Source organism: Amblyomma mixtum, chromosome 2, assembly GCF_055824585.1.
Source record: "Amblyomma mixtum isolate Tamu chromosome 2, ASM5582458v1, whole genome shotgun sequence".
Taxonomy (NCBI): domain Eukaryota; kingdom Metazoa; phylum Arthropoda; class Arachnida; order Ixodida; family Ixodidae; genus Amblyomma; species Amblyomma mixtum.
This window is the reverse complement of record NC_143013.1, coordinates 106,029,543-106,056,722: the sequence shown is the minus strand read 5'-3', so window position 1 is coordinate 106,056,722 and position 27,180 is coordinate 106,029,543. Positions and strand designations below refer to the sequence as shown.

The window sequence follows — 27,180 nt, the reverse complement described above, 5'->3', positions numbered from 1 at the left end:
AAGTAAAATTTACCTTTTGTGGTAAACCCCGACGCAGCCTCCAATTTTATGACTGGTGCGGATTGTTGTGTTGTTGTTGTTGCTGTTGCGACTGAGAGAAGGATGAAAAGGAAATTGCATGGGCCTGCCAACTGGCTCTAGCCGAGCCACCACCGCTGCCACGTGCAAATAGAGAGTGAAAAGATGAGGAACGAGTGAAAGAAAAAAGACGCGCGTCGCAGCAACAACCGCGTCCGCCGAAGCGGACCCTGACTGAAAAAACAGATAAGCGGCCGTAGCCGCACTTCGTCACCACCACCCTGATTGTTGTGTATGCACATTGCTATTGTGCATGCGCTCGGCACCACGCTTATGAGCAGTACATGCAACGCCGGTGAACTTTGAGTGCAACGCTGGCGTTTGATTCGACGTTGTTGGTTGCGTTTGGGGAAGCGTTTTCTCTGGTGCTTGTAAAAAGCCCTGCAGAACGCATTCATCAGCGTTCATATACATAGAACGTTTCTAGAGCGCGAACTCAAGCAGGAGGCTACGGCCGTTTATCTGTTTTTTTCAGCCAGCGTCTGCTTTGGTGGACGCGGTTGTTGCGACGCGCGTCTTTTCTCTCTCTTTTTCTCTTTCCTCTTATCTTTCAACTCTCTCCTATCTGCACGTGATAGCGCTGGTGGCTCGGCTTGAGCCAATTGGCAGGCCCGTGCAATTTTCCTTTTCATCCTTCTCTCAGTCGCAACCCAACCAACCATTCGTTAGCCGGCGTTGTCGCTTCGGCGAACGCGATTGTTGCGACGCCCGTCTGTTCTCTCAATCTTTCCTCTCACATATTTCATCTCTCCTCTGTCTGCACGTGGCTGCGATTCTGGCTCAGCTCGAGCCAGTGGGCAGGCCCATGCATTTTCCTTTTCCCCCTCCTTTCAGTCGCCACAACAAAGCATTCGAGCGATTGAGTGGTCGGTGGTCTGTGACGATGGTAAATGGACTCCCGTAAAGGTATTTGTGAAATTTCTGGATGCAAAACCGAATTGCGCGCTTCGCTTTCGATATGCGCGCAGTTTCTGTCAGCAATGGTCAGCATGCGAGGAGCGTACTCTACTGGCCTCCCTTCTCCAGTGAACACGTGAATCCAGTGCATGTATTCTGTAGGACCATTCATCGAACGTCAGCTTTAAAACCTTAACTGCGCCGTATAGCTCAAGCACGGCCTTGCTACATACCAGTTCATTGCAAAGCTTAAAACTGTCGTTACACTCTGGCGACCGATTTCAAGAATTTTCATTTCTAAGCAATCTGTGCATTGGCTTCAAGTATGAAGCTAAGCATCGCAAAAACTTTTCGCAAAAGATCAACAATCATAACTAATGCCTTAGCTCTTTTTTATTATTCGGATCAGATGTGCTTTACTACCGCGGCAAGTCCCTTTTGTTTGTTGACATGGGAGTGAACGCAGACACCGTATTCACTAGACGCCCCTTTGTTCATTCCAAGCTACCAAGCTGGCATGGTGTTGACAATTTCATACTCGGTTTTAATTATTTACTCATTTTTTATTTTACTTGTAGCATCATTATACCATATTTTTAATTACCTGCATCGTTACTAGCCAAAGTACAATTGGCCCCGTTTGAAATTCGCGCATTGTTACGTCACGACCATTATGATCAATTGAAAAGCGTGACCATTTTGTCGACAACTCCTGCTTAGAAAGATGAGGCATTAAAGGCTTCCGCCTTAATAAACCAAACCAAACAAAACCGGTACCAACCCCGCTGTTCCGGTACGCGTCTCTCTGCGTCGTAGCACACGTGACAGACGCCAAACAGACAGATTGATGTATTACTAGTGTTCAAGTGCAGTACGGCTGCATCAGTGCCCGTGCAGTTGTTAACTTGTACGTTTGGAAATGTTCATGCTTTAGTAACGATGCCTTGGACTGAAGAGGGAAGGTATGTCGTATTGGCGCACTGAGACTGCGAACGCGTTCGGCACCACGCTGATGAGCGTTCCATGCAACGCCGGTGACCTTTCAGCGCAACGCTCGCGTTTGATGTCGCGTTGGTGGTGGCGTTCGGGGAGGCGTTTCTCCTCCTCCTCCAGTGCGTATATAAAAGCCGTGCAAAACACATTAACGGGAATCAGTGCATCATTGTAGACGTTAACCAGCATCCTAAGTGTCTGCGCCTGCTGCCCCTGTCTGCTGTCTGCTCGGGTGACCGCGCCAATCGCAACACTGACGCTAATGTGAACCAGCTGATACAGATAAGGCGAGAGTTGTGGTTCTGCACTATAAGCTGCAGGTAACGGTGCGCGTCTCGCGAGAGGGGAGGCATCGCCGCGCAGACATCATGGCTCTGAGGTTAGCGGGACAGCTGACGCTGTGGTCGCCCCCATCTCTGCAAGAGCGGAAGGGCTGCTTTGTGCTCATGCAGAAAGAGAGGGCGTTGGGCTTGGGCGTGCACGCCCAGTAACAGCGCATTGAGGCTTTGCTGGCATTAAAATTGCGTTTGCCAAAAAGGGTACCGCCTTCAGCAAGCTACTTGTTCGTTCGAAGCTGGGACTGACCCGCGATGGGCACAGAGGGGTTTACGCAGCTTTTCCATAGCGCGCTCCTCTGAAGAAAGCCGGATGCCAGGCCGGGGAACGCTTTTTACCGGTGGGAGTCCGTCGGTGGGTTTCGAACCAACCAAAATTTGCAGCCGAGACCGATACCCAAGCCCAGATATTTTGGTGGTGCTCAGTGCAGTATTACTTACAGTGCAATCATATGGCTACTGATTCCTTCTTCGAGGAAACCTTACGCGTATGCACCTTTTTGTGTTAACATCTTCCCCTCATGCACCAGGCTGCTCTATTATGCAGGTTGATTAAATAATACTTGTTCTGACCGCAACTGGAAGCTCTCTCATTTGCAAAAGTTGCCTTACCATATAGATAGACACGCCGTGTTGGTACATGTTGTTTCTTGTTTTCTGTTGATTCAGACTGACAATTTCATACATCAAATGGCGCGTCGCACCTCTCAAGTGACTTCTAATGGCTCTCGGCAATCATTTTTTGAGCGCGGAGACAGGTCGGACGCGCTGCATTCGGCACCTTCTGGCAGTACTAGAGCTGTTAACCGTCGTGACGAGGTGAACTGAACGTAGAGTGTGCTTCAAGATGGCTTTCGGTCCGCCGTACTCATTTTCCACGTCACATAAATGTTATTGTCCCCGGGCGGCGCCGAACGGACGAAGAAGAGAGGAACTCGCGTGCTCTCGGAGCTGGGACTCTGCTTCTCAGCTTGCGGCCTGCGCCTAGCCCTTCTGTTTCCTGTTCTATTTGTGACATTTGTGGTGGAGGTGCGGGGTAAATCGCCCTCGAATATGTCGCACACCCCTCCTAACACCGAGGACCCCAGACCTCTCCCTGTCGACACGCCAGTGCATCGGGTCAGTCGCCGAGATCTAGGACTGTCCCCTGAGCATGGGCTATTGGAGACTACCTCGGCGCCTGGCCAGCTGCCTCCTGTGCTCAGGCCATTTGACTCAACTTCGGCGCCTGCCGCTCGGCGAGTTATGCAAGGCGCCGCGTACTACACCGTCCAGAACCCGCGGCTGCCAAAGTCCTTTCACGGGACTCAGCTGGAGGACGTGGAAGATTGGCTCATCCAGTTTGAACGTGTCGCCGCATTCAACCAATGGGATGACGCCGCCAAGCTGAGGAACGTTTTCTTTACCTTGGAGGACGGTGCTCGTACGTGGTACGGGAACCGTGAGGACACTCTTGTATCTTGGCATGAGTTCCGACGTCAACTGCTCGCTGCGTACGTCAGCGCTGATCGTCGGGAGCGAGCGGAGCGCGCCCTGCAGTCCCGTATGAAAATGCCCAACGAAACGGTTTAGATGTACGTCGAAGACATGACGCGTCTCTTCCGACGCGCTGACCCAGCCATGTCGGAAGCCAAGAAGCTGTGCCACCTAATGCGTGGTGTTAAAGAAGAGCTTTTCGCCGGCCTCGTGCGCAGCCCCCCAAGCACTGTTTCTGAGTTTCTAGCAGAGGCTGTCACGATGGAGCAGGTTCTCCGGCAGCGTTCCACCGCGTACGACCGGCCAGTCCCTGCTGCTTCTGCTACGGAGTCTCTACCGGCGTTAAACAGCAATACCGACTTCCTCCTTGACATGATCCGCGCTGTCGTCCGTGAAGAGCTAGCGAAGATATGTGGTACGTCACAGCCAACAGCCGGCTCCCTTATGGGCGTTATCCGTGAAGAGGTGCGGCAAGCTATCAGGCCACCGTTACTACGCAGCGAACCACAGCCCATCCAGGCCGACTACTACCGCCCGACGTACGCCGAAGCTCTGCGGCGCCCTGCCCCAAATCCAGCGGCATTTCCACAGCCCGTCCAGACAGACTACTGCCGCCCGACATATGCTGATGCTCTACGACGCCCTGCCCCAAGTCCGGCGGCATTTGTCCAAATCCCACACGACGTCCCGCTACCCTCCGTGCAGCCAGTGCAGCACATCCCGAGTAGTGATCGATGATCCCTGCGCAGAGCAGACATCTGGCGTGGCCCTGACCGGCGGCGTTTGTGTTTCCATTGTGGGGAGCCCGGTCACCTGTTCCGCCGGTGCCCATATCGAGAGCTTGGCCTGCAGGGTCTTTCCTCCGATGCGCGACGACCCCGATTTGGCCAAAGGCCCCCTGAGATTGAAGAGTACATGACCCAGCAACCCCTGTGGTCCACGGCACGCCGTCAGTCCCGATCGCCGTCACCTCGCCGATCATCATTTTCACGGAATCCGCAGAACTTCTCGCGGGAGACGGCGGACCGCTCGCCGAGCCCTCGCCGGGAAAACTGAAGACAGCGACCTCCGGGGGCGTGGTCGCTGGATATCGACGCTGCAAAGACCCCCCGACGCCGCCGACATCCGATGGTAGAGCTCTGACGACGCCGACGACAGTGGGTGAAGTAAAGGTCCGATTCTCACTGGACATACCCGTGCTTCTCGACGGTCACAGCATTAGCGCGTTGGTGGACACAGGAGCAGAGTTTTTAATTATTAGTGGCAAATTGGCAGCGCTTCTCAAGAAATCAAGGCGGAAAGCTGGGCTAGTTGGTATGTCATAGTTAATTAAAAGACTAGCGCATGAAACTAGGACAAAGACAGAGAAGGAGACAGGACGAGCGCTCGTCCTGTCTCCTTCTCTGTCTTTGTCCTAGTTTTATGCGCTAGTCTTTTAATTAATTCTCAAGAAAGTCACGACTCCCTGCTCTGGCATGCAGATCCGGACGGCGGGGGGCCATATCATTACTCCGCTTGGACAGTGCACGGCTAGGGTCCAGATCACCGATTCGACGTTCATAGGGAGCTGCCTGGTGCTCCGCGACTGTTCTCGTGACCTGATTTTGGGCGTAGATTTTCTCCGTGAGAATGGTGCCATTATCGACCTGCGGAACAGAACCGTTGCGTTTTCTACAGCGAAAGCCGACGACAACTCCGATGTTCGTCAACGCAGCTCCGCCCTTCGTACTTCCACTGAGAGTGTTTTGATCCCGCCGCGCGCCAGTGTTTTTGCAAGCGTTGAATGCGATGATTGGCTACGTGATGGACCTGCAGTCGCCGAGGGCAACATTTCCTTGCTACTGACACACGGCATTTGCTCGGCCCGAAGCCTTGTCCACCTCCATAACGGTCGGTCGGAGCTCCTGATTACTAATTTTACCAACGAACCTCGTCGCCTTTTCCGAGCTACTGCCATCGTGTGGGCCGACCAATTGGCAGATGTTACTGAGTGCTTTGCGTCCGACGCCATGGTACAACCGGACACGTCCCTGGATCTCATCGATATTAGCTCCGGGCTATCAGCGACTCAACAGCGCGACCTACGCGCCCTACTGCTTCAATACCAAACCTGCTCCGCATCCTCCTCGAAAGTGCGACAAACGGCAGTCACAAAGCATCGAATCATCACTTCCGATGATGCTCGCCCCATATGACAGCAGCCGTACCGCATTTACCCGAAGGAACGCGACGCCATCCAAACGCAGGTGAAGGAGATGCTTACCGATGGCATAATTCAGCTTTCTAAGAGCCCGTGGTCGTCGCCTGTTGTTCTGGTAAAGAAGAAGGATGGGACTTTGCGCTTTTGCGTTGATTGCCGTAAGCTGAACGCCATAACGAAAAAGGACGTCTACCCGCTGCCTCGCATCGACGACTCACTCGACAGACTTCGCCGCGCCTAGTATTTTTCATCGATCGACCTAAAGAGCGGATATTGGCAGATTGAGGTTGATGAACGTGACCGCGAAAAAACTGCCTTCATCACACCCGACGGCCTATATGAATTTATGGTGTTGAACTTCGGCCTTTATTCAGCGCCTGCGACCTTTCAGCGCATGATGGACACTGTCCTGGCTGGCCTCAAATGGCAAACCTGTTTAGTTTATCTAAATGACGTGGTGGTGTTTTCAGAAACCTTCGACCAACACCTTGTACTACTGCGGACCGTGCTGGATGCCCTGCGGTTGGCCGACTTGACACTTAAACCCGAGAAGTGCCACTTTGGCTACCAAGAGCTCAAGTTTCTTGGCCATGTTGTGAGCGCCGACGGTGTAAGACCCGACCCCGAGAAAACTGCCGCTGTAGCCGAGTTTCCCCGTCCTACTACAAGGAAAGCGCTCAAGCGCTTCTTGGGTTTGTGCGCCTACTACCGCCGTTTTATCGCAGACTTCTCCAAGATCGCTGAACCCTTGACCCGCTTAACGCGTGAAGACACACCGTTCGTCTGGACTGCCGCGCAAGAGGCTGCTTTCACAGAGCTGCGACGACGGCTGCACACTACTCCTGTGCTTGCTCACTTTGATGGGGAGGCTGCTACCGAGATACACACCGACGCTAGCAATATTGGGCTTGGTGCTGTCCTCGTTCAGCATCAAGAAGGCGTGGAACGTGTCATCGCGTATGCGAGTCGCACGCTCTCGCGCACGGAAATCAAATATTCCACCCCAGAAAAGGAGTGCCTCGCCGTCATCTCGACCACGATGAAATTTCGGCCTTATATCTACGGTCCCCATTTCAAAGTCGTCACAGACCACCATTCCTTGTGCTGGCTGACCAATCTCCGGCACCCATCAGGCCGCCTGGCACGCTGGAGCCTTCGCCTTCAGGAATTTGATTATACAATTGTCTATAAGTCCAGACGTAATACAACATTTTGGGCGAGTTGGTTACCTACATTCATTATTACAGCGCAAAGACGGCACAGAACAAGAAGGGGACACAACAGCGCTGTTGTGTCCCCTTCTTGTTCTGTGCCGTCTTTGCGCTGTAATGAATGAGTCCGGACGTAAACACGAAGATGCCGACACGCTCTCGCGCGCACCCGTCGAGCAAGCTGATGACAGCACACAGGACGACAATCGTTTCCTAGGTGTGATCACCAGTTCGGACTTGGTGGCAAGGCAGCGTGCTGACGCTGACCTGCGGTCTGTCATGGATCACCTAGAGGGCCATGCTCCAACGTACCTCGACCCTTTTCCCGCCACCTGTCCTCTTTTTGCATTCGCAATGGCGTACTCTACAAGAAAAACTCACGTAACGGTGACCGGACCTACCTCCTAGTCGTGCCATCAGACCTCCGCGACGACATCCTTTCCGCGTGTCATGATGAGCCCACATCTGGGCACTTGGTATTTGCAGGCACGCTCTCCCGAGTGCGTCAGGCCTATTATTGGCCTAAACTTGCAGCGACCATCCATCGCTACGTCAGAGGTTGCCGTGAGTGCCAGCGTCGTAAGTCGCCACCGCTAAAGCCTGCAGGTTTGCTCCATCCAATTGAACCACCTCGCACACCTTTTAACCAAGTAGGCATTGATCTTCTGGGCCCATTTCCTGTATCAGCATCTGGCAATAAGTGGATTATAGTTGCGACTGATTATTTGACGCGCTATGCGGAAACCAAGGCGGTGCCGCGCAGTACATCCTCGGAAATCGCGCATTTCTTCATACACCACATCGTTTTACGACACGGCGCCCCGTCTTCCGTAATCACCGACAGAGGCACTGCGTTTACTGCACAGCTCATGCACGAGGTGTTCCAGCTGAGTCACACGACCCACCGCAAGACTACTGCATACCACCCGCAGTCAAACGGGCTCACGGAGCGCCTCAACAAAACCTTAGCGGACATGCTCGCCATGTACGTCGATGTATAGCACAAGACCTGGGACGAGATCCTCCCATACGTGACGTTTGCCTATAACACGGCGCTTCAGGAAACGATTCGCTTTACGCCGTTTCGCCTCGTCTACGGGCGTGACGTACAGAAAATGCTCGACGCCATTTTTCCGTGCGCCCCTGACGACCAGGAGCTCACGTCGGACGCCGAGGAGTTTACCCGGCACGCAGGGGAAGCCCGACAACTGGCCCGTATGCACATCCGACGGCAGCAGGCCACGGATGCACAACGCTACAACCAACGACATCGACACGTAGAGTACCACCCCGACGATCAAAGTGTGGGTATGGACCTAGTACGTCGCCCAGGCCTGTCGGAGAAGCTCCTGAGCCGCTACTTTGGACCGTACACAGTGTTGCGCCGTGTCACGGATGTGACGTATGAGGTCCTCCCCGATGGCACTCCACCGAGTTCGCGCCGTCGACCTCAGCCTGAGGTCGTGCACGTACTGCGCATGAAGCCTTACTTTACGCAGTAAGGGACGTCGCCTCTTCCGCGTGTTCTTTTTATTTGTACCTGCAGCCGTTGAGCGGCATGTGATCGTTTGTTCACTTGCTTACTTCCTCCCGTTCACTCAATGTGCGCCTAAGTTTTTGCTTTCTTTTTTGGGGGGAGGGGGAATAATGCCGCCAGGTGTCCCTGGGCGGCGCCGAAAGGACGAAGAAGAGAGGAACTCGCGTGCTCTCGGAGCTGGGACTCTGCTTCTCTGCTTGCGGCCTGCGCCTAGCCCTTCTGTTTCCTGTTCTATTTGTGATAATATTGTTACGCGGCGGCCAGCCGAAGAATGAGGCGTGGTGAACGATGGCTATGAGATGGTTTAATGGCCGCTGGCCTAGCGCGGGCGCTCCGTCCCGCGCCACTGCCAGCTTCGTCTTCGTCACACTACCCGGGGCCTCCGAGGGATCGTCCCGATCGGTGACGAACAGACGGCAAAATGGCGATGGTCTTGAGTAAAGGATCGAACAATATGTAGAAGATGGTGCAGTGCTGGCCGCCACGATGAAAAAGATGAGAGAATGAGTCCCGGTCCACGAAGCATCCGGGCCGTAGGGTGCCAGGAGCTGACGGCCGAGGTCTCTGGACGCACCGAACGGCAGAGGCAGGGGGACGGCGTCTTCACGTTTGGGTCAGTGGGGTCTTGGGTCCGTCGGGTCTTAGGTCCGTCGGGTCTTGGGTCGTCGTGTAGTGTGGTTCGGGCGGGGCACGGGGCTGGGGTGAGCGTCGAGGTCGGTTCAGGTCGGGCGGGCTGGGGCACGGCCGTGCGGCGCTGACCAGGTACTCACGGCCGACGTCCACGGCAGGCCCAGGACGCCGAAGCTCCGTGACCAGGATATCGATGAAGGGACCCCCGCACCTCACACCAAATGTTACGCGGCGGCCAGCCGAAGAATGAGGCGTGGTGAACGATGGCTATGAGATGGTTTAATGGCCGCTGGCCTAGCGCGGGCGCTCCGTCCCGCGCCACTGCCAGCTTCGTCTTCGTCACAATATGTTCAAGCGGAACTAACCTAGGGAAGTGCCGCCTCCCACAAACCCTTCGACTGTGAAGGGGTCGCGGAACAAATTGTACCATAATATTTTCAAGACCCGAGAAGAGCCGTGCAGCTAGGCGTAGGGGAGAACCCAAGAACGAGGTCGGTCCTTTTAATCCGAGAGCCAGGTTGTTGTTGTTGTTAGCCTTTCCGAAGATGGCACATACCCACACTGAAAGATCGGCCAAGAATCCCGAAGTAGAGGTTGCTATTCACCTGTACTTAATAAAGGCAAAGTCTAGCCCGAGCGTGCCTATTGAGCCAACCGCCGGTTGGCTCTCTCGGTGTGAAATTAGCTGTGCACAATAGCGGCATAGCGGGCAGAGTGAGTGAGGGAACAAACGCGAGTTAATGACATCCCGGTCGAAATCAAGAGGAAGAAATGTGCTTGTGCAGGGCATGTAATGCGAAGGCAAGATCACCGATGGTCCTTAAGGGTAGTGGAGTAGATTCCAAAAGAATGCAAACGTAGGAGGAGGTGCCACTAAACTATAGGTGGGTGGATGCGATTAAGAAGATTGCGGGGATACGATGGTTGCAGCTGGCAAAGGGCAGGGTTAATGGAAGAGACGTGGGAGAGGCCATTGTCCTGCAGTGGACGTAGTGCGGCTCACGATGGTGATGATAATGAAAATGGTAAAAGAAAAGAAAAAGAATAGGGATGAGGTGAACTTGATATAATCCGTGCTATTTGGGAGTCGGGGAAATTCAAGTCCGCACTTGCGGGAAAGGGATAAGGCCGCGAAACACAGCGTGAACGCTCCGCTCAGTAACGTCAAAAGAATGGCTTTAACCACACCACATGGACGATTTGAAGCCGCTTACGCCGAGGTACAACTGTAACAGTTCTATCAGGAACGACTTCGTAGTTGACGCTGTAGGGGCGAAGCAGTACTTTCTACGGGCCGAAATACCTACTAGGTCGCTTTTCGCAGAAGCTCTTGCGGCTCATGGGGGTCAACACCCACACCTTGTCGTCCGGTTTGTAGGACACGTCTTGGTGCCGAAGGCTGTAGTGTCGGGCAGCAGCGGATTGCTGGTCCTTGATGTACAAGCGGGGCCAGCTGACGGGCTTCCGCTGCTTGTTCCACGAAGTTGCCTGCGTCAGGTTGTACCGATTCGTTTCCGCACGGGAGCATCGGGTCAAATATCGTACGCACTTCCCTGCTCCAGACGAGACGGAACGGGGTAAACTTGGTGGTTTCCTGCTCGGGGTATTGTGCGCGAAGGCGACGCTCGGCAAGATCTCGTCCCACATTTTATGCTCAACGTCAATGTACATCGAGATCACATCCACCAATATTTTGTTGAGCCGTTCCGTTAGGCCTTTTCTTTGTGGATGATACGCTGTGGTTTTTGGATGGTCTGTATGGGTAAGAGATAAGATGTCCTGTAGGAGGCGAGGTGTCGGTCAGTAATGATGGTCGGTGGGGCGCCGTGTCTAAGCGCAATGTCGTGCATAAAGAATAAAAATGTGGGCAACTACGCCGGCGACACCTCGCTCAAGAGCCTTCGTTTCAGCGCAACGGGTCAAGTGGTCTGTAGCCACTACGGTCCACTTGTGACCGGCTGACGACAGAGAAAATGGCCCCAGATGGTCCATGCCGACTTTGTCGAATGGTATTTGGGGTGGCTCGATGCTCTGCTTCATGACGGGAGCCTTGAGAGCGGTTTTTCGCCGCTGGCGTTGCCATCTCGTGGAGCCTCCGGCTTGCACGATGAACAGAGGCGGTCACCAGAAGCGTGCGCGTCGAGTCGTCCGCAGGAAACGGAAGCATCCACCTCCTCCACCGTGTGGTGGAGGTACGGGGTATATAAATAAGGTCATTCTATTCAAAGTGTACTGCTCACAGGATTAAACAGCTTATGATAGGCAATGGCTAGTTTCAATCCACTGTCCGCTGTGGCTTCGATGAGAATTAGTGTAAGCATCGCAACGCCTAGCGATCGGTACGCTGCCAGCTCGGCAGTGGTTCTTGCAAGAAGCGCGTCACTCGTGGGTGCAATGTTTTTTTGCTGCTAGGTTACAGACAAGCCGACGTACTGCTATGTTTTATATGGAAAAAGATGCTGGCGGTTTACCTTCGGTAAGCACGAAATGTTTTGTGAAAGAACAGTTTTTTGCATTTGGATAGTACCCCCTCGTGCTAGAAAACGCAACAAAAGTGTTTACTGGCCCAGGAGGCCATTTATTCGCGTCTTCAACTTTAATGTCAACGCGTTAATGCCCGTTTACCCAATGTATGCCGGCGCGTATGCTCTAGTGCCGCGGGCCTTAAGGTGAAAGACGTTATGGTAAAGACCCTTACAGTGAAGGCCTTCATGATATATGTGAAGGGTGGATGCCTTTAGGTAGGCATTTATGCTAATGACCTTCACGTCAAATGTCTATAGCACGTAAGGACCTTAAGTGCCCACCGTAACAAGTAATACTGCACGATATCCCGCGTTCAGCCATTCTGAGTCAGCTGTTGTTTTGTCCTTACGTTGGCGAGTGCCTGCTTTCAATTCCTTTGCTCATTTGTAAAAGGGTTGGACACGTTTGTCTCCTGCTACGGCTATAAAACCTTGCCAGGGTTTATTTCTGTGTTATAAATAGCAATTCCATAAAACGTTTGCAGTTCCGTTTTGAAATTAGCGTTTCTCTTTCTTTTCCGCTGCTGATGCGGCAGTGAAAGAAGACGTAAAAGAAGAAGTCGGACTGCGCTGTGCTATAAGCCTTCGCCTCTGGAGTTGAATGCAAGTTGTCCGGTGGTGCCTCCTTGTGAGCTGGTGGATGAATGCAGGCTCGCTGCAACTAAGAGAATGGTAGGTGTACAGCCGACGTCACTAAAGCTGATGAATTCAGAGGTGGAGCTCATTGCACGTGTATACCGTGCGGCGCATTGCCGCGACGCTGTTCTGAAGGAACTCTTCTCGCTTATCCCTTTGTTGCTTTCGCATCAAGGTGCACGGCTGAGCTTATCGGCGGCATCGCGAAACGACACAGCCTTGAGCTACGCACACGAACGAGACAGAACATCGAACAACACTAAGGCACAGATTAGCGATGCCCAGTCTGCCCTAGCTGCTAAGAATACGAGTTGTTGTTTATTCTCGTAGTCCTTTTTCGTGAGTCTTCGATGGGACCAAGCACAATTTGCACCACGTTTAATAGTCGATGGTATTTGCCTCCTCTTACCTCGCGAAGACGGCCAGCACGCGGTGCGTACAAAAGTGTCGGCTTCCTTACACGACCAGCACTGCTCTAACGTGAGCCAAAATGTTTCGCGCACTTGAGAGTTGCTCCTCACGCTTCTTTATATTGCAACGTGATGCGTTAAAGGCCCCGTTTCCCAGATGATCCGCTGTCGGCGTTGTGGGCCTTGTGAGTGAAAAAAAAATTCGCAGCTCTGCTTAAGCCTCGATATACAAGCGAAAAGCTGCAGTTTTGCTTTGTTTGACGTCATGGCTGTCGCAGTTCACGCACAACGCACTGGGAGCACCCCGATAGCGGTGTAGATTTTAAGCCAACTCCCTCGCTATCACTTCTGGGTCTTCTTTTCTTCCTTCCATGGCGAATGTCTGCGCCTCTTCTACGGCCGCCGCCGCCGCTCGTGTGTTATCGCAACGCCTTGCGAAAGAACCTTCTCTTTGGACTGTGGCGGAGACCGCGCGGCAGCGGCGAAGGGTAAACCGGTGGCGAGGAGTAGAAGGGAAGGGGTGGCGAGGAAGGAAAGAGCGCGCCACGGCGGCGCCCAGGGGTGGCCCACGCGAAGCGCGGTGTTGACGAGCCTAGTGAAGCTTTTCGCTTCGAAATCACGATCATGGCTCTGGCAGGTGGTACCCAGAGACCAACCTAGGAGCCAGGTGGGCCATCTAGGTCACGTGACCTTGTGGCGTCGTCACAACCTTCTCACCGTATTGTGAGCAAACTGCCCACCGTGGCCGGTGCCACTTTAATAACTGGCCGCTTGGGAAGAGCAATTTGGGTCGCACAATGTCCGCGGGTGGCAGCACCTGCCGTCGCAGGGCAGGGGCGCATCTCTTAACCCCTGCACCACTGCGCCAGGAGAGGTATGAGGAGTCCCAGGGATCTAGGAATGTAGGGAATGACCTGCTGCACATATGGGAATTAGCCCAGTATGCTATCTCATCATACCCTAAAGGGGGAGCTAAGTATCCACTGCAATGTCTTTGGTTGTGATCGAAAGCTTCATATTTTTTTAACGTGATAGCTTTATGGAGTTGCATGTCATAGAAACGGCGGCGTCCGCGTCTGCTGTCGGCATCGTTGACCATGAGCGACGAATTACGAACAGTTCCCAGAGAAGCAACCTAGGTGGCAGGTAGACCACCTAGGTGGCACAACCAGCTCACGGGATGGTAAGGAGCCTGCCCACTTCACATGTGGCATTTAAATTATTGAGCGAACGCAAGAGGTTCCTAGGGAAGAGAAACCTGGTCGCACAAGCGCCACCAGTGGTAGCACCAGCCACCGCACAGCAGTGGCACATGGCTGAACCGCTGTACCACTGCACCAGCAGTGGTATGAGGACTGCCAGGGAGCTGTGAATGTAAAGTCTCCAATTACCGCCAGGGCGGAGCTGCAGCGTGCCCTCCAACTTTTTCGTCTCGAGTTATCTTTAAGGCGGAGCTTAAGTGCTGCTCCCTCCATTTTTTAGTGCGAAAATATTAGTTAACATGGTCAAACCCAAAATAATTTTGTGTGAGGCCTCGGAGTGATTGGGGTAAGGTTAGGTTAGTTCAGAGGACCGCTGCGTAAGCTGCGGCCGATGTGAGGAAGCCTTGATAAGTTCGGAAGAACATCGCACCAGCTGGAGTCCATGGGAGAACAGCTTAACCATGATCAGAGCTCAAACTGAGTCTTAAATTCGTCGCCAGATATGCCGGCGACCAAGATGCAGAAAAGCAAAGCCATAAGCTAACTAAGCTAAACAAATGTTTACGTACGTCTGCGCGGTTTAGCTACGCTAAAACCCGACTACTTTTTTTTCCCACTGTTTTCATCATCGGTTACGGAAGACGTAAGAAATACGTGCTACACCGTTTTATGCATTCCATTCAGAACACAGCCTACAAGCTTATTTTGATGGCACTGCAATCCTTTGCAACATCTTTCCCAAGCACTGTGCGAGACGGTTACATTGTGTACTCAAAATATGAGGTTTCATTTTTATTTGCAGAACTGCCGCTTTTTCCGTTGTTTCTACTAAGATAAAACAATGTGTCTTCTGTTTTCAGCTATCGGCAGTCACGGCTCACTAGCGTCGCTGAGTCCTCCTTTGGCGGAAAGATGAGAGAATGTGGCGAGGTAGCGGAGCCGAGCTCCCCGACGCCTAAGATGGAACCAGGTAAATTGTGATGAATGATGTTGGTTACATGAATATTTTACTTCCCTATTTTAGTGAAAACTTAACCGCTTCTCCGACTACTGCCGCTGAACTCAGCGTCCTATAATAGGTTTGTCGTATTACATGCACTTCTGCGGTAGAAATAAGGCATCGTGTGAATGTACGAGGAGGAAGACTAAGCTCCAACCACCTCTCCCGACTGCATTGCGCAGTAGCCAAAACATTTATTAAGCCAAGCCAAGCAAAGAAATTCGGAACAACAGGGTTGACATCAACAGAAATCATTAAACACTTTTGCTCTCTTATTATGATTACTTTTCCTGTTTGCCGACTTTTAACAAAATCCTTTTTTTTCGCAGATGCTGCATTTGACTGGCTTCCTCAAGGACGAGGGCCTCAAGAAGAAGCTGTGGTTAAATGTGTGAGCTTGTTTATTCCTGCTTTGACACGAGAGGATGAACCCATTGTCACTTTCCATTGTTTACCTTTAAGATTTGTTTCATTCTCATGACTTGGTGTCTTTGTAGATTGGCTGAAATAAACCCTTTCTTGATGCTGCATCTTGTAAAATATCTACTACCAGCTATCTCAAAGCAAATAGTTCCAGCTAAAACTCAGCAGCCTCGCTTATTCACGTAGTTTTGTATGCCTTATACATAAGCGAATTATTTCACCATATTCCTATACCGTTTCGAAGCTCTGTTTGCCGCCACTTTATTAATCTTGGCACGCTCGTACACCTCAGAATTTACTTTATAGCTATCGATCCTTTCTACAAAATCACCAGTATCACCGAGCACGAGGTGTTGAGCCCTTTCGGAAGGAGATCTTACCTTCGAAACTGCCTTGGGTACCTCTACCATAGCTTTTGATTATCAGATCTTAAGAATGCGAAGGCATGTTTCTTGTTGTGTATATGCCGCCACTTCGTGATGCCAGCCAGAGTCTTGTCATCCATCAGAATATTTTAATTAACGGCTGAGGAAAATGTGGACTCCATTTTAAACAGAAGTAATTAATACAAACATACTTGCATCTATGCAGCTGTGAAATAATGCCCACTATTAGATTACACTTATGCCTTCGGGACCCGCCACAGTGGCGGAGTGATAGGCGTTCGGCAACTGGGTTTCACTTTACGCAAGGCCTAGCATTACCACGCACGAGCTGTATGAGCGGTTGGCAGTTTATTCTTAAAGGAAGGACCAAGTTAACTCATTTTACAGGCGCAAGATGCTGGAGTTTGGAAACCTCATGACGCTCCACAGCTAGTTCCGGAAATTCAGAATTTCCCGATATTTAGGAGATTCGGATAGTCTCTGAACGTGACGGCACAGTGGGAAGCGGATTGCAAATACTATTCGCAAACTATTCAAAGTTTCGAATTTCCACACTCCCCTACTTTTAACACATAAACTAAACATTTCTCAACGCGAAATTTCGAACACTTGTGCCCAGTCGAAGACAGTTGGCGAAACGTCATTTATTGGAGCCCATTTCTGCCAGGACGAAAACGTTAAAGCAGATTTTTTTTCCCCGCGAACCGCTTCTGAGCGGAATTATTGTCTTATCGCCATTCTTCAATCATCTAATCTTTTTCACTAGTTGTGGTCGTGCCGTTGAGCAGCATTCCCAATTGCTTCAGTGTTCTACTGTTTTCTTGTTTAGTTAGGACTCGTGAACTGCCGTTTCTTGTTACCTTTTTTGCTGGCTTTGTGCCAACCCTACTGCATGAGCAAAAAATTTCGGTCGCCTCTATTTAAATCTCGTCAAGTTATGAGGTGGAGGAAAGGTGCTTGCGGAAATCAGGGGACGTTATAAGCTTGTGAGGAGGGCGTTAAGTTGGGTAGGGCGGACCGGAGATGAGAGGGAAAGAGGCTTTGGGTAAGTCCTGTCGGCTATTCTATCTATTCTATATAAGTACTGTCGGCTATTCGATGTGTTTGCTTTGTTGTACAGTCAAACTATGTTGCGATGAAGACGATGCCATCGAGGTAAACGTAACAAGTTCGCAATTTGAGGCGTGCCTCCACCATGTTTCTGGCACCCTGAAAGACTTAGCGTGCATAGCGAACCCCAAATAATCTAGCATGAGTTCAAAAAGTTGGTGCAGCTAAACTTCTCGGCTTAACGCCTTATTCAGCGAAAGCTGATGGGAATTACCGGCGGAGAAGTTTCGAGTCTCAGGTCCGCTTTCAGGGGACCTGCCTGGTTAGGCCTCTTTAAGCCCGTTTTGGCGCATTCTACACTCAACGTGCATGATCGGCCTTCGGCAGCTTGGCACTTCACGGACTCAAAGCTTCGATATGCAGAGTGCTTTTCTAACTGATTAGATGTTTTGTAAACCTCGCAAGAGATACGTCCGTGCGGTTTCTTCACTTAGATTGTACAGCACGGCGGACATCATGTGCGTCATAGAACTGAGTGATTAAGAGACCAACTTTTTAAGTTTTCATTTCAAGGGCAAACATTATATTAAGAAATTGAAGGCCATTAACACGGAAGCTCAGACCAGTTTTAAAATTTTTTGTGTCGATGATGCATTTCGAAATATTTAATGTCAAAAATATGCATATTTAGCTCGTAACGTTGGCATCCCGCAATGCGGATTTCTAAAATAGTGTCGTTGGGCGTAGTATTGCCGCGGAAATCGCGCTAACTGCTTCTACGGCGTAAAATAGACAAACGGCTTCCGTATTTGCCGTTCTCCGGCTATCCTCATTTCCTAAGCAATGCGCTTGCTTGCTGCCGTGACCTACTTTTCGGCTCCGCGGTTTGGCTCCACCAAGCGCCCTCCTTTCCCCATCTCCCTTCAGCGCAGCCAATCGCTGGTGCTGGCGCGGCTCCGCTCCCTTGCTGTACAAGTACCTAGGGTTGTGCGTTTGTTTTCACTGCGCAGTTCGCGCCTTTGTTAGTTAAAGGCGATGACATCATTGCAGAGCATTTGAGCCATGCGGAGAAGCCAACTCTTTGCATCGTTTAGAACTAGACCGTTGCTGACATTCCATTCGTACCCCTACTGTTCTCGTCCTTCACGGCATCCTATTTTGTTCAAGTGCACTTGTTCACTGAAAACGGTTTTCTTTCATTAACACTATCAATATCACTAGGGTTTGCTGATTGTTGAAAAGAAAACATTTGATTTGCGACGTTTACAACAGATGGCGCCGCTCGTCTACAGCATAGCCAGTATTTCGTTTGTTAACTTATTCACATAGACCTTGGTGCAGCCGGTGCATCAATAGCAAGCTGTGTCATTCAATGCAACAGGAAACGGCTTAGAATAAAGCTAGTTCGGCAGCCAGAATCAAGCGGATTCTCAACCACTGCATGAAGTCCGCCTCCTGCATGCAAGAGTGTGGCTTTCGCTCATAATTTAGATGCTTGGGGGAGCAACATGGCACACGTACGCGCAACACTAGGTATCTTACAGTAACTGTACGCTCATTCAGTGTAGGTAATGCTAACGACGGCCAGCTGTACTAAAAAGGCTTCCCTCCGCCACAGCTCGGTCATTCAGCTACGAAGTAGATTCGTTGCTACGGCCTTTGATGATGGTAGGTTCCATCGCGAAATACTACTATAAACGGCTAACCTAAAGCTGAAACAGCTTTGACCGTCCCGGGTAATGAAGCTTGTCTCGATTACTTCGATCGCCCAACAACAGCTGTCTAGACTCTTTGATTAAACTGCTCAGACGAAGCAAGACCTCTTGTCGAAACGTTGACAAGCTTTGAGTCTTCCCCTCTACACTGTTCACTTTGTGTTTGCAAGAAACCCATCTACCTGTAGCCGCCGCGGTGGCTCAGCGGTTATGGTGCTCGGCTGCTGACCCGAAAGACGCGGGTTCGATCCCGGCCGCGGCGGTTGAATTTCTTTGGAGGAGAAATTCTAGAGGCCCGTGTACTGTGCGATGTCAGTGCACGTTAAAGAACCCCAGGTGGTCGAAATTTCCGGAGCCCTCCACTACGGCGTCTCTCATAGTCTCAGTCGCTTTGGGACGTTAAACCCCAAAAACCAAACCAAACCATCTACCTGTCCTCTCTGTACCATGGACTTCTGGCGACGAAAAGTCAGTTCAGAGCGTTTTCGACCCAGACTATAGAGTAGACTTCCTTCTTTACGCTATACTTTGGCGGCACGTGACACCGAGCCACAAGCCGCGGTCTTTCTTTTCTTTTTTGACAGTGACAACTGGCGACACCCAAAAATTCAGGGGGGCAATTTGTTGACCTAAATGGCGGTGAGGCGAAAGCTTTAAGCGCGATGTTGCTGCTTGTGTCAGTGATGTGTAGTTAAGATGTTCAGCTTCGCCTCTATGAGTGGAACGCGACAGCGTCTTGCAACGCTGCCAGGGAGTCCACAGAACGCCATCGCCCGTTTGGCTGTACGCCTTGCTCGTCGGCAAATTGGTTTTTGAGGAAAGGAAAAGTATCTGTCTCGCATATCTCGGTGGACACCTGAACCTCGCCGTAAGGGAACGGAGGAAGACGGAAGTGAACGAAGACATAGTATTCACAAGACGCGCCTTTGCTCATTCCAAACCATCGAGCTGGCATGGCGGAGTGGTTAGCCTGCTCGTCTCGCACTCCGGAGACCCTGGTTCGATTCCACAACTCGACCAATTTCCTACTCGGTTTTATTTATTTATCTGGCCTGACTATAAAAGTAAATTAGTTTAATCGGTTAATTAAGTAATTAACTAAACTCAGTCCCACTTACTTGGAGCATCACTATACCATCCCTTTAAATGGTTTCATGGTTACTAGCCAAAGTACAATTGGCCCCGTTTGAAATTCGCGCACCGTGACGTCTTAACCATTTCGAGCAATTGAATAGCGTGACATTTGTGCCGAAAACTTCAGCTTAAAACAATGAGGCAATAAAATCTTCCGCCTTAAAAGCTCGCGCACAGTTCGTTGGTATCATCATGCACCATTTCGTCGACTTTGCCTATGGTGCCTTCGTGTTTTCGCTTCGAGCCTTAGTACTGGCTTGGCACAGAAGTGGCACGGATTCGTTGGTTGTGATGCGGGGCTTAGCGACTGAAATCTCCTACACTCCACGCAGCGCTTAAGGAGGCTTCGCAGCCCTTCTTGTATTCAGTCGGAAAGTTTGGACTGATGTCAAACCTATAGGATTCTAGTGGGAGAGCGGGGGGGGCTGACGCACTGGATAGGTAAGTAGCGTTTGGGCATCACTATTTCGTCTAGATGCGCTGAAGCAGTGCTTTTGTTGAGGCATTGATATTCGCGACTAATGAATCTTACCTGGGCTAAGGTTTGCCCATTCCTAAAGTAGCTATCCCTCCTGCGATGATGATTCGATGATAGAGTAGCTACGGTGCGTTTCACCTGAAGACATCTATTATGTTCGCTGCCAGAACGTGCGGAAAGTTTCGACTTTGAATATGCTGGGGCGCTCATTTTTTTTCTCAAGCACACTGAGAGTAGGGTGCTGTTTCTTGCTCGTGTGATGTGGAAGGGCTTTATTGGAAAAAAATTATGGCTGTGGCTTAGCTTGGCTAAGCCCGGTAATTGCGAAAGCAATATCCGTAGCTAAGCAATGGTTCAGCTGGTAGTGTAGCTGGTGGTGGTGCTTGTGGTTAGACTTGTGGTGATGCATCGGTTATACAATCCAATTCAATCCAATCCAATCGAATATGCTAATATGGTAGCTACCGGCCTCGCTACGCGACGGGCTGAAAGTGCAATTAGTATTGCTTTCGCAATAAAATGGCTGTGGCTTAGCTTGGTTAAGCCCGGTAATTGCGTAAGCAATATCCGTAGCTACGCAATGGTTCAGCTGGTAGTGTAGCTGGTGGTAGTGCTTGTGGTTAGACTTCTGGTGATGCATCGGTTATACAATCCAATCCAATCCAACCCAATCCAATATGCTAATATGGTAGCTACCGGCCTCGCTACGCGACGGGCTGAAAGTGCAACTAGTATTGCTTTCGCAATAAAAATGTGTGATATACTAAGAACTAAGGGTAAACACACCTTAGTGTTCACCAAGACAGTCCATTCTTAATACCCTGCCACGTGAGCATGTCTATCGGACTACAATGGTTTCTGGGTACGTTTGTTCGTTTATCTTCACCTCCCCTGTGCACAGTTCTGTCGGTGCGGTGAGACCTCCAGCTCGTACATTTGAGCACCGCCTCAGGGTACTAGTCAACATTTTTATCTGTATCGTGAAAGCTGGCTGTGATTTGTTTGCTTCTTCGTTGACCTAGACACGTGCACTGGTGTCGCCAACTGCGACTTTCATGTCAAGAAGTCTTCCGCTCCCATTGCATGTTTATCGTGCCGTCTGTATATGGTGTGGTCGGCTTCGCGAGTCATGTTTGGTGGGCGTCCATCGTGGTGACAGTTTTAAACACCGTCGCTGCATTTGTTTCAGGAAAAACGTCTTCTTTAACTAGGTTTGCAGTACATTGCAGATGCTCATAGAGGCCAAAGAATTTTCGTACCATGTGTATGAAGAGCCTTCAAGTTGTGACTTATTTGTGATCTACATTACGTCAAGTAATATTTTAAACGCGGGCGCGAGGTCTCACTCCTGAAGCTATATTTAAGTCTTCTGCCGGGAGCCAAAAAACATAAGGCAGCCGCGATTTGTTAAGTAATGTGAGCTTGAGTCGGAGGCAGCCCGGCCCGCGCCGGTTCCTCATAATAGCGTAGCTCACCATGTATGCTATAAGGTAAGTTCATTGAGAAATTGCCAAGACCTTAATGCAGTTACGTACATGCCCCATTTATTGAGATCATTTCTAGTGCTCCTGGCTTCGAAATCAACCTTCGCTATTTTCCAACCATGCTCTAACAGCAATATTTTTCAAGATCAAGTGAAGTTTTTATGATCAGCTTTTAACTACCTTTAGTAGTACACGGTAGCTTCTCTTCCATCTTTATGTCTGTACGCTATGTTTTTATTTTAACTCTCACAGGAACCCGAGTATTCACCAAAGTAAACACTCTGCTTTCACCATGATAAGCGCGTTGAGCATTTCACCTCATTTGGGGAGGCTGGTTACATTTGTCACCTTCACAAGGAACGACGCGCTGTGTTTGGAAACAAATTGCGTTCTTACCTGATGTTTCCTTTCCTCATCCGCAGGGAAACAAGGGCGGTCAATGGACCATGTGGAGTAAAATTGCTCTGATCCTGGTAGCCATCACTGTTGCTGTTGCGCTACCACTATCCATCTTCCCATTGCACGGCCCAAAGAAGGACAGCACTGAGGCGCCAGTTGACCGCTTACCAGCATCATCGCTGAAGCTGTGCGACACCAAAGAGTGCCAGTTTGTGTCCGGGTTATACCGTGACACGTTGCCGCAGCCGTGCACCGACTTTTATGAATACGTTTGTGCACAGTGGAAGAAAGAGGACCCGTTCAATTCCAGCGTAATCAACCAACAGAACAACAAGATTACACAGTCCGTGATCGCAGTTCTGCGTGACTTGCCGGTGCCCCCGCACGGCCAGACAGCTGTGCAAAAAGCAGCTGGCTTGTTCCAGTCTTGTGTGGCCCTCGGCAATCCAAACGGTAGCTCAAGTCAAGACCCGAGGGCTGACATACTAAGGTTCTTGGCTGAACATGGAGTGACACTGCGGCCTATGTCGACCGTTAGTGCTTGGTATTTATTCTTAGACTTCTCACTAATCTACGGCCTGCCTACACTCGTCGATGTACAGTTCGATGGACTGTCGCAGGACACGCAGCACACGCAAGTGGTTCTAGGCATGCGACCGGGCTTCACTTACAAGCATCTTCGAAACGAGACGGTTATTGTGAACCATCTAAAGTGGCTTGGAATGCAAGAAAAACTGATCCGGGCGACTTCAAGTGTGATAAAAATCATGGAACGATACTTAGTTCTCGTGAGTGAGGCCATCTCGACCCACGATGAGCCAGCGGAGATGAACATGAGCGTGTGCGCTCTATCGAAGCTTGAAGAAACTGTGACGTCGAAGACAGGGGAAGGCTGGAATAACTACATGAAAAACATCAGCGACGGATTTCTGCCGGGAGATCGCAACGTTGTCTTTCGAAACAACCGCATAAAAAACTTCCTACAGAAGTTGTTTCGCAGTGTGGACGCAAATCGATTGGCGCTTTGGATTGCATTTGATGTGTCGTGGCAGCTACGACAAATGACGCATATGGCATTGCCAGAGACGCATCTTGAAGAAAGGCTGAAACGTTACCATGTTCAAATGAGAAAGTCTTTCTTGCAGCATCAGAAATGTCTGATTTATACATCGATGGTCATGAATAGCGCCACTTACTCTGCTTATTATCACCCTGTTGTGACGGAAGAAGTCGTCTCAAAGGCGATGGACACGGTTTCCAGCATAAAGGTTTCTTTGCACGCGAAGATAAGAGAGTCACTCTGGCTCGACGAGGCAATGAAGAAGGACATGCTGGATAAGCTCGAAAACATGAAGCGGATAATCGGATACCCCAACGGCACACAAGATGAAGAGTCCTTGAATAGTTTCTACGCCTCGTTCGAGGACACAGGGCTCTCCTTCGTAAAGAATTGGCTAAGTGCTTCGCGCTCCAGAACGACGAGGGCACTCAGCCGAAAATCTGAAGAAGATATCATTGTGGCTCTGAACGAGGACATGTCCCGGGTGACTGGCAAATATGTACCCAGTGCAAACACGATGATGCTGGGCTTGGGACTTCTGCAGCCTCCATTTTTTGGCACGGTTCCGGCGATTAACTATGCATCGATGGGGCACTTCGCCGCACACGAGATGGTGCACGCTTTTTACGAGCTGAACACGAATCGCACCGATCAAAATGATTCGGAATCGAAACAAGAATACCAGAAACGATTAAAATGTATTCGAGACGCCTACTTGCTGCCCAACGACAACTTCGGCTCTTCTAAATGTCCAAAAAATCCTGAAATTGTGGCCGATTTCGGTGCTCTACCCGTAGCCTACGACGCCTACGTGCATCAGAAGAAGCGGACCGATTCCCCGCTGCAGCTGCAGAGCCTGCCAGAAATTAGCGACGAGCAGCTGTTCTTCATCGCCTTCTGCTACATGTGGTGCTCCAATGTGCCGCCGTCACATCGCTATCCCGAGTTTAAGGCCAGGTGCAACTCGCTCGTCAAGAACATGCCGGAGTTCGCAGCTGCCTTCAAATGCCCGGCCGGATCACCTTTGAATCCAGCCTCTAAGTGTACCTTTTGGTAAAGTGCAGTGTGTTACTTGCTTCCAAACAGCATTGCTAGCTATCGTTGTTATACAGTGTGTTCCTATACCTTCTAGTCAGCTCTCTTCGTTTTACCATTTCAACTAGTGCGAGGTGGTTTTCTGAAGGGCCTTGGGCTCGCTCGCTGTGTTTGGGAGAATGCCACTTGTATTGCAGACACCTGTTTGCCCATTGCTGCCAGTGGTGTTATCAGGCACAAGCCACTTCACGACTGTGGTTACAAACATTTCCAGAAGCATGCACTGGCGCCAACATTGTGCGTAGAGGACTTTTGGAAGGCTCTCTGCATTTCCTGCTGCTGTCACGTCAGCGGCCTAGATGCCGACGTCTTCATCACTCATCTGAAGGAACTATTTGCAGCAGATGCTGCTTATTTATATAAACGCCATGTTTACATTCCAGCTGATTATAATGTCCCATTGAATTCAGTAAATCAGCAATGTCATTCTCCTTCTTATCTACGTACGTTCTGTACCACTACAGTAATTGTACCCAAAACTGGATGCATGCCAGTAGCTGATAAGTCGCCTATGATGGCTTTGTACTGAGGCAGTTTTCCTACCAATGTGACATTGCCGACGAATGTCTCACCCTTTGTACTGATAATGTTTTCTTCATTAAAGGCTATTAAAGTTAAAACTACGTTGTTAGGCATCCTAAGGTTCACTCTACTTGACCATTCGATTTACAACGAGATGTTTTTTAGGGATAATGTTCTGCGCAAAAAAATAAAATGGTAAGGAAGCTTGTTTTTATACCAAAAGCTGCAACAGCTTTGCTGTAAGCCCTTTCAATGTTACAACGGCAGCCGAAAAGACCCTTCTCCATGAGCCCATCCGAGGCGCACGAGCGCAGTGCCTACGCGTAGCAGCACACGCCGGAGCCGGTTTATGCATGCACGAGGCGCAGACGCGAGCTGGCGCTGGCGCTTGGGAAATATCTGTCCTTGTTAGATATTAGCGCTTCCCTCGCACCGCGCTCGCGCCGGCGCCGGAAGTGGCTCGCTGGTGTCCGGTCAGTGTAACCAGTCAGTGAATGCAGTTCTCTCGGCATCCGGTACGGCCCTTCGCGTCAGTTTCTCCGCTGAGCTGAGCGCGAGTACCAGCCAGAGGAGGCTATAGGACATCGAGTTGCGCATGTTTTCCGACGACTGTCACGGCGCGGCGCTGGTCGCGTAGGCGTTGCGCTCGTGCGCCTAGGATGTGTCCATGGAGATGGGACTTAACGCGTAACGTTACGCGCGAGCGGCTTTTGCGTTTTTCACTGCCCGATCCAAGTGTCCACCTACAAAGTCACCCAAGAATGCCCCTTTCCTCAAAATCGAGTCAGATGGATGGATGGAAAAACTATTTCAGGATCAATCAATCGGAAGTCGCAGGACTTTGTCCTCTTCCCTCTCGCTAGGCGTCGGCCCTAATCCCTTGCGACTACGCGGCGGCGGCCAATGCTTGATTGACGATGTTTCTTTGCACTTCTGGGTCTGGGTTCGGCATCAGAGCGTGCCATGAGTGTGGCGTGCGTGTGTTGTCTTTCTATCATGGGCATGTCCAGCATTCGATACGTCAGTCATGCGGCCATCCTGGAAAATCTGCAAGAACTGTATGTGGGAAAAAGAATATCAAAACAGCTCGACTGCGAATAAGATTCCCAGTCTAACCTTATCCCGAAATCTAGATGCTCTGCTGGATTTGAGGAAAGTAAAGAGGCATAATTGGCTCACTTTGCTCTGACCACCTCTCATGGCGCGGTTGAGGTGTACACCAGCAAAGGGAACCTGTTATGCGCCTTTCCTGTTCTCAAATGCAGTGGAGGGTCTAGACCACTCTAGCAACGGGGTAAAAACTGCGAATAACATTGCACTTCGAAGTAAACCGTCTAATTAGCTGCAAGCAAGCGGGCCCTGGGCTGTGCCGGGAAGGATTAAAAGGGCCAGGTAATGATGCAGAACAACGCTCTCAATCTGGCATGCATCCCTGGTCGTGTACAGCGCTTTCTAGCCCCGTCCTGCAATTCACCCGCAACCCACACTATTTCTGTCCTAGCCACAGCAGTCTGGTTTCAACCTTGCCGTCTTTTTTTTTTCGTCAGTGCGTGGTTGGTGTCTGCCGACAAAATGTGCCAGTTATGCGCTTTTCCTTTCCCCAAATTGAAGAGCGGTCTCAGCTGCGAATAAGGTTAGATTGGGAACTGGACAGTCTGATTTGCTCCGTGCTAGCCGGCCTTCGAGTCCGTGAAGTGTGTAGGGGCGAGACCCCAAGCGAAGAGTGACCCGCCGCGATGGCCCAGTGGTTAGGGCGCTCGGCTACTGAGCCAGAGTACCCGGGTTCGATCCTTTGCGTTTCGATGGAGGCAAAACGCAAAGACGCCCGTGTGCTGTGTGCTGTCAGTGTGTTTTAAATGTCCTTGGAGCACCTTACCACTTGGGAGGCTTGGGAGACCCTTCTGCGCTCCGGGGACCCGGCCAAGCAAACCATCGCCACCGGCAGGGCTGCCAGCGTCATGAGCCCCCGGGACACGGACCTTTGAGTGCAGTAGGAACGTGCGGGGGCCCAAGGACCTACGTGTCCCAAACTGCCCTGTTCCAAATAACTTTTTCACCACCACCACCACCCATGTCGTCGAAATTATTACGGAGCCTTCCACTACGGCACCACTTTCTTCCACTCCCACCTTCCTCCCTCCCCTTTTGGAATGAAATTTGGTTTTTGAGCGAAGGAAGTGACGCAGTTACTGTCTCACATACGAGTATTTCAGTGGGTGCGGTTCTGGTGTCCACCGAGATACGTGAGACAGTTACTGCGTCATTTCCTTTCCTCAAAAACAAAAAGAAGCAAAAAAAGAAGGC

The 27,180-nt window shown here is 50.8% G+C and overlaps 1 protein-coding gene across 4 annotated transcripts; it reads left to right on the top strand.

The window, feature by feature from the left end:
* The first annotated feature begins 844 nt into the window (after window positions 1-844).
* On the top strand, window positions 845-24,995 carry LOC149360446 (neprilysin-1-like). 4 transcript variants are annotated; one of them, XM_089572311.1, is made up of 6 exons: window positions 901-984; window positions 11,770-11,833; window positions 12,419-12,554; window positions 14,991-15,100; window positions 15,460-15,521; window positions 22,223-24,995. In XM_089572311.1, the coding sequence occupies exons 3-6, from the start codon at window positions 12,484-12,486 to the stop codon at window positions 24,314-24,316; spliced, it is 2,337 nt and encodes a 778-aa protein (XP_089428437.1). In that variant the 5' UTR covers window positions 901-984; window positions 11,770-11,833; window positions 12,419-12,483; the 3' UTR covers window positions 24,317-24,995. The 4 variants fall into 4 exon arrangements, with proteins under 4 accessions (XP_089428436.1, XP_089428438.1, XP_089428437.1 ...); XM_089572310.1 differs by lacking the exon at window positions 11,770-11,833 and having other exon boundaries at window positions 845-984; XM_089572312.1 differs by lacking the exons at window positions 11,770-11,833; window positions 12,419-12,554 and having other exon boundaries at window positions 846-984.
* The last annotated feature ends 2,185 nt before the right edge of the window (window positions 24,996-27,180 follow it).

Coding starts and splice junctions, on each gene's coding strand:
- LOC149360446 (XM_089572310.1), top strand. CDS start 12,484: ATGCAAGTTGTCCGGTGGTGCCTCCTTGTGAGCTGGTGGATGAATGCA. Junction 15,101..15,459: donor GACGCCTAAGATGGAACCAG/GTAAATTGTGAT, acceptor TTTTTTTCGCAG/ATGCTGCATTTGACTGGCTT. Junction 15,522..22,222: donor AAGAAGCTGTGGTTAAATGT/GTGAGCTTGTTT, acceptor CCTCATCCGCAG/GGAAACAAGGGCGGTCAATG.